The 6,772-nt window shown below is 58.0% G+C and overlaps 1 protein-coding gene across 6 annotated transcripts in view; it reads left to right on the forward strand.

The window, feature by feature from the left end:
• LOC121657630 (metabotropic glutamate receptor 4-like) overlaps nucleotides 1-1,607 on the forward strand; it is a 7,809-nt gene extending 6,202 nt beyond the window's left edge. For all 6 annotated transcript variants that reach the window (XM_042013533.1, XM_042013535.1, XM_042013536.1 and 3 more), the window contains one exon: nucleotides 254-1,607. In XM_042013533.1, coding sequence (XP_041869467.1) covers nucleotides 512-1,447 — 936 coding nt within the window. In that variant the 5' untranslated portion in view covers nucleotides 254-511 and the 3' untranslated portion in view covers nucleotides 1,448-1,607. The remainder of the gene's footprint in view (nucleotides 1-253) is intronic.
• Nucleotides 1,608-6,772: the final 5,165 nt, after the last annotated feature.

The raw sequence follows: 6,772 nt of genomic DNA on the forward strand, positions 1-6,772 counted from the left end.
GCTGGTCACTGACCTGTCCTGTTCTGTGGGGCAGTGTCCACAAGGCCCTGACCAGCCCCTCTGCCCAGATGCGATTTGGGCTAAGCCAAAACCCCTGGGGTGAATCAAAGATGCAGCAAATCCCAAATCTATTTTTTGCAATAACCCCCGGTGCTAATTTCCGCCAGCTCCCTGATGAAAGCCTGGAATAGCCAATGTCTTCTTCCTGCTCCTGCCTAATTTTCTCTCTCCTCTTTTCCCCTGTCCCTCCAAGGTCTCCAGAGGAAGGACCCAAAGCTTTGCGTGGGCTCGTGTCTCTGCCGCTGTCTCTCCTCCCTGGTGTAGCCATGCAGACCCCGGCACCCTCCTGCATCCCAACCTCCCTCCACTCCTCTGGGGCCGGCAGCGCCGTCGGGAGCTGCTGATGGTGCCGGAGCGCGATCCCTCCAGAGCCATGCTGCCCGCCTGGCCCAGCCCGGCCCCCTGACCGCCGCGTTCCCGGCCCGAGCTCTGCCCCAGCACGGCGTTGGCGATGAGTGGGGGTCACTTTTGCATGGAGCGTTTGTCCTTCTGCCTCCTCCTGAGTGCCTGCAGCTGGGGGTGGGCGCCCGGGGGTGCCGCCAAGCCCAAAGGCCAGGGCTACCCGCACATGAACTCCATCCGCATCGACGGGGACATCACGCTCGGGGGGCTCTTCCCCGTGCATGGCCGGGGCGCCGAGGGCAAAGCCTGCGGGGAGCTGAAGAAGGAGAAGGGCATCCATCGCCTGGAGGCCATGCTCTTCGCCCTGGACCGCATCAACAACGACCCCGACCTGCTGCCCAACATCACGCTGGGTGCCCGCATCCTGGACACGTGCTCGCGGGACACGCACGCCCTGGAGCAGTCGCTGACCTTCGTGCAGGCCCTCATCGAGAAGGACAGCACCGAGGTGCGCTGTGTCAGTGGGGGACCCCCCATCATCACCAAGCCAGAGCGGGTGGTCGGCGTCATTGGCGCCTCGGGCAGCTCCGTGTCCATCATGGTGGCCAACATCCTGCGGCTCTTCAAGGTAGGGCTTGGCCAGGTGAAGAGAACCCCTTGGCAAAACCCCCGCGGGTGCTTTGGCAGCGTTTCTCCACAAGTGTCTCTTCCTCCGCAGCTGGGGGGAGGCAGAGCCGGTGTTGTTAAAATGCTTCTCCTGCCTCCCCCACGTCCCCGGGGATCCCTTCCTCCATCCCCCTCCAGTGACGACACTCGGAGCAGGAGGACTTTTGTCTCATCTCCCCCGGCTTCGTGGAGCTGGTGCTCCCGCCCCGTGGCGGGGGCTGGATGGGGAGCTGGGCTGAGGGCGGGTTTGGTACCGGTTATGGGGGATGCTCCATCAGGGGTGTGGGTCATACCCCAAAATGTCAGGTCCCACCTGAGCCAGAGGACTGGGCAGCCACAGGGCTGGAGGCAGCGATGGCCGATGGCAGGGGACAGCTGAGATTGCTCTGCTCCAGCCTGGGGGACATCAGCCAGGCTGGGGACACTTGTCCTGTGCCACCAGCCCCAGGGGTGCTCGGGCTGTGGTGGGATGAGTAGGGCTCTCTCTCCTGCTCCGTGCCAGCTGCAGGAATGCCGAGGAGTTGGTAATTCCTTTCCTCCTTGCTGTACGTTTATTTATCCCCAGCCACATCCCTGGGCTGCAGAGTGTGTGAACAAGGGCCCTTCTGCAGAAATGAGGGACAAATGTGAATATTCTGCACTTCCAGTAGCAATGGGGACCCCAGTCCCATCTCAGCCTTCTCCCAGCACCCTGAAACCCCTGTGTTCTGCAGGATTGGTGCTGTTTCCTTCTCTCTCTTCCCCCTCCCTCTTCCTCTGCCAGCCCAGCATGCTGAGAGCTGGGTGCCCTCCTGGGAGGGCTGGAAGCTGTTAGTGGAGACGGAAAAACCAGATCGCTGATGGAGTTTGATTTTGCTGGGTCCCTTTTTTTTTAAAAAAAACGTGCTAATGTTCCAGGCGATGAGTGAGAGGGCTATTCAATAATTAAAATAATATAAATTAGAGGGAGTGGGAGGAACTTAAAAGCTATTTGCCGAGACAAAAAGATTGAATACTTGCTCTGGAGAGGAGGAGGGAGGCTGGCAGTGGGGAAGGAGGCAGAAGAGTGACAGTCAGAGGAGCTGGGGGCAAGTACAGCCTTTCTAGGTTCTTTTTTCCCCCTCACCCTTCTCCTCCAGTTTTGGTCCTTGGGCAAAGAGCTGTGACCTGTACAGGAGGATGTCACTGAGCTCAGGTGCAGCCCTGCCCCAGCTGAGCAGCCAGGCTCTGGTGCTGCTGGTGGTGCATCCTGAGCCCCAGAAGTTTTAACCCAGAGCTGATCCCAGCCCAACGGGGCAGGGAGGAAATGCACGTGGAGGATGGAGACCTCAAAATCCCTTGGGAGAGGAGAATAAGGAAAATCTCAGCCTTTTCCAGACAGCAGTGGATCCCAGTGTGGGAGTTGGTGCCCTCCTCAGAGGTCCCCAGCACAGGGACACCATTCCCATGGGCCTGGGGTCTCGTCCCACCTGTCTGGGCACAGCCATTCCTGCAGCAGGCAGGGGCTGGGGGTTTGGGGGTTGTGGAGCCTCTTCCCCCCTCCACGACCCGAGTGCTGCTGCTGCTCTTTGTTACTCAAACACTGCTTTTATGGCACAGACATGCTTAAAATGAGAATAAGGTGACTTCCATTTCACGCCGCCACTGACCTTTAAGCATGGGTGACTCTGCTCCGAGGTTCAGCAAAGCGTTGGCTGCCTCGGGCACAGGCAGCTGCCTCTGCCCATTCCTTGGGGCATGGCACTTGCTGGAGCTCTGCTCCCGCTTGGCCCCGTGTTGCCGTGTCACTCCTGTCCCCCTCGGTGCTCCCCCAGCACGGGGATGCTGGTGGAAAGTGCTGGGAGCTGGAACAGGGGGACCCTCCCTGTGGGGTGTTCCAAGTGCCCTCTGAGTGCTCTGCTTCCTGAAGGGCTCAAGTGGTTCTTGGGGAGGGCTCCAGCATATCCAGCGAGTGGCATGGAATGAATTAGAGTCCACCAAGGCGAGGAATCCACACAAGCCCTGCAGAGCCCTGCCTGGGATGGGGGCACAGCAGCCCCCCCAGATTTTCCCTGTCTCTCCTGTGACCGTGTGCACAGTGGGGGTGGCTGTTCCCTGTCTCAAAATGATGCTCTCCCTGCTGTGGTCCCTTGTCCCATCCCACACTCCCTCCTGTGCACGTGTCCTTGCTCCATCCCTGCTCCGCCCCCTGCACAGCCCCCAGCCCTCCCCGCCAGGCCGGCTTTGCTTCTCCCTGCCAGGGCTTTTGTTGCTCCTGCACTACATAAATAAATAACGGGTCCTTCGTTAGCTGCCGCCTCCTAATTAAAGCTGTACATCAGTGGAACCACTTGCAGATGTGGCATCCTGTGTCCAAGCCAGTTTCATCACTCCTCGTCGCTCTGCCTGCAGAAATTCCTCTCCCCAAATCTGTGCTCCCGGCTCTGTGCGATAGCATCTCTCTGCCGTCACTGCCAGAGTGCTCTGGCACGTTCCAGCTCCTTCCCACCCCTTGCTGCTGCCTCTCCAGCCCCAGCTCTACCCACTGGCTCCTGAACCACCACGGTGGTGATGGTGCCAAGGAAACCAGGCCCTTCTCCTTCAAGTGTGATCCCCAAAAAGCTGCACTGGGGTCTGAGGTGTGTTTTTCGCCCCCATCCATAAAGACCTGTGACAAGATGGAGCCCAAGTGCTCAGCGTGAGGTGAGCAGCCAGAGGATGGGCTTGACACGTGCCAGGCACTTTGAGGTGATAGTTTCCTCCGTGGTAGCCGCTCTCTCCGCAGCGCAGGGCTGTGGTACAACATGAATAATTCACCTGAGGACGGCGCTGCCCGTGCTGCAGCCGGGCACTCGGCACCTGCAGGCCCACGAGGCTGCGCTGCCTGGGGCTGGCGGGTGCAGAGCTGGGTGCTGAGCCCCCCGGGCAGTGCTGAGCCCCTCGGGCAGTGCTGAGCCCCCCGGGCAGTGCTGAGCCCCCCGGCTCGTGTCAGGGTGCCCTGAGGCTGTGGGGGCAGCGGGATGGAGCGATTCAGGACACGCGTCCCCACTTAGCGGGTGAATAACCTTCACCGAGTGGGAAGGTGGCAGCCGGCCGGGGGAGGCTCTGATTAATCCCCCGCTGCTGCCACTTCATTTCCTTGCTCTTCATTGGGCTTATTGAAACAAATTGCAGCTGCCTGGCTCCCCTGGGCTGCCCCCAGCTGTGAGGGGTCCCTGGGCACGGCTTGCTGAGGAGGCGCGGGATGGGTGGTGGCAGGTCCGGCAGGGATCATGGACAGCATCCTCCTGCACCTGCTGTGTTTCCCAGAGTTTTATCTCTGCCTTTTCCCTCTCCAAGGAGGTGCTGAGGGCAGGATCCTGGGCCTGACCCCGTGCCCAGGGAAGGGGCAGCAGGACGGGGCTGCGGCTTGTTCCATCCCGACGCCGAGTTCCGAGCAGCCCCGCTCAGCCCCTCGCTGCTCCAGGCCCTGCGGTGCTTTACGCTCTCCCTAATTAAAAGCTGCCATCCAAATGGCTCGATGATGGAAATTCTAATTAAATCAATTCCATCTTGTCGGCGAACCAGGGGTTTGCATAAGATATGCATGAAATTAATAATTATGGGGAGGGAATTAGCTGCTCCTGACCCTGTTTGTGGCATTGGGGGTCTCGGTGCAGGAGCCCCTGCTCATGGGGTGCTCCTGACCAGTGTGCCCAGCTCTGGCTTTGCAGTGGTTTTGGGGTTTTTGGTTGGTTTTTGGTTGGTTTTTGGTTCTTCCTTCCTGCCTGCTCAGGCTGATGTTGACGTTGATGGTTTAAGTCTGGTTTGGGATGTGCTGAAATCGCCGCCTTTGCCTAATTCTTCCCAGTTTGGGGGGATTCTGTCTCCCACCGGTGGAGAAAACACCACAGCAGCTCCTGAGCCTCATTAACGATGGGTGATAATGATGGGTACCAAATCCAGCTTTTCCAGTGCATTTGGAGTCCATTGCCCCTGGGGGAGCAGGATGAGACCCTCAACCCCCACTCCCACCATCTCTTTTACCCCAAGGGATGTTTCTGTAGGCTGAGGGTGCTTCTGGGTGATGGTTTTTGGTTCAAAACAAGAGGAGGAAGGGGGTTTTGCCCCCTGGCCCTGGGATCACTCCCCACTCTTGGTGGGACAAGGAACTCTTGGGGTGCCGGAGAGCTGGTCCCGCTGATTTCTCCTCAACACAGTGTCCCAGGCTGGAGATGAGCCAGACAAGGGACCACCAGTGCCCAAATACGCAGCTGAGATATGTTTCCAGCTCCCTCTTCCCACTGCATCCTTCTTTCTAAGAACCTTGAATTCTCTGCCTGCGTTTTGCTTTTATGTACCTAAAAGGACTTTTGTCTTTTATCTCAGAAAATAGCTGGTGCCAGGAGTTGGGCTATCAAAAAGGCAGAGGGGAGAAAAGGCAGAAGAAATCTATGAAATGGTCATTTGGGAACTGGTATTTTATTTTCACTTTCATCCAAGGCAGAGGAGCGAGAGAAAAAATCCCTTTCCTTTTGTTTATTAAAACACAGTTTCCAGTCCGTAGCCTGTGGATCAACAGGTATTTTCTGGGCTTTATTTTCCAGCTGAGGCTGGAGCAGGATGGGCAGGCCAGGGGTTAATCCCAGGCTGTCGGAGCTTGGATGGGATGGCGATGGCATGGGAAAAACTGGGAAGTCTCCATCGCCAGTGCCCTGCAGAAGAGGTTAAACCAAAACGCTCGGCAGAGGGAAAATCATTGGGAAAGGACCCTCTGGAAGGGATGGGGTGCATCCTTGCCCCCAAATCACCTTTGATGTGGGCACTGCTGCTGCCTGTGCCCTCGTGGGCATGCGGTGGACACTGCCTCCATCCCAAGCGCGTGTCCATCCTGCAGGGAAGAGGTGGGATTGGGCTGGAGCAGCCCCCCTGCTCCCCCCAGGGTGAGTGATTGCCAGGCGAGCGCTTCACCTGCTGAGCAGAATTTTAATGGAGTCTCATGCACCGGCTCCAGTCACAGATCCCCAACGAGCAGATCAGAGCCCCTCGGAACGGAGCACAAAGCAGATTGTCACAGGGAGTAATCCTATTTGTGCCTTGATAAAGATTCCTTCCTCTCCCTCTCCCACTCCTGCTCCATCTCTCCCTTTTTTCATCTCCTATTTCGCAGGCAGGTAGAAGGGTGGCTGCTCCTTTCCAGGGGCCTCTTAGCATTCAGGTGGAGTCATGGGTTTATAACACCGGAATCGCATTTAATAGAGAGAGGCAGGAGTGGGAGAGGGGAAATCACAGAGAAACAAAGGAGGAACTGGGAGGTGCAGGACTGGAGGAGGGTGGAGTGGGGCCAGGAGGGTCGGGACACCCAGGAGGGTCTGTGAGGTGGCCCAGGTGCACATCTGATCCCTGGGATGCAGCTCCCCAGCCGGGCTCCCAGTGAGGTGGCTGGGGCTTATTGCAGCAGCTCGGATTCCCACAGCTGGTGGGGAGAACCCGGGCTTGATAATTTAATAAGGCCTTTCCATCTTTAAGATAAATGAGGATGTGTGGTGTGTTTTGGAGATGGAAAGTGCTGTGTAAGTGTTAAACATCGCTGATCCCGCGGTGCTAAATCATTCCAATGTGCCCGGAGAGGTGCGGCGGCTCTGGTTAATTTAAAGGGCTTATTTAGGGCTGGGGGAGGGGGGGCAGGAAGGGTTGGATCTGTCCTTCCTGGGGAGGAAGCCAAAGGGAGACCCTGGCAGTGCCAGTCAGGGCAGAATTACAGCTT

This window comes from Corvus kubaryi, unplaced genomic scaffold, assembly GCF_017639235.1.
Source record: "Corvus kubaryi isolate FWS band 111438036 unplaced genomic scaffold, C.kubaryi_AGA036_p1.0 split1-37355, whole genome shotgun sequence".
Classification (NCBI taxonomy): domain Eukaryota; kingdom Metazoa; phylum Chordata; class Aves; order Passeriformes; family Corvidae; genus Corvus; species Corvus kubaryi.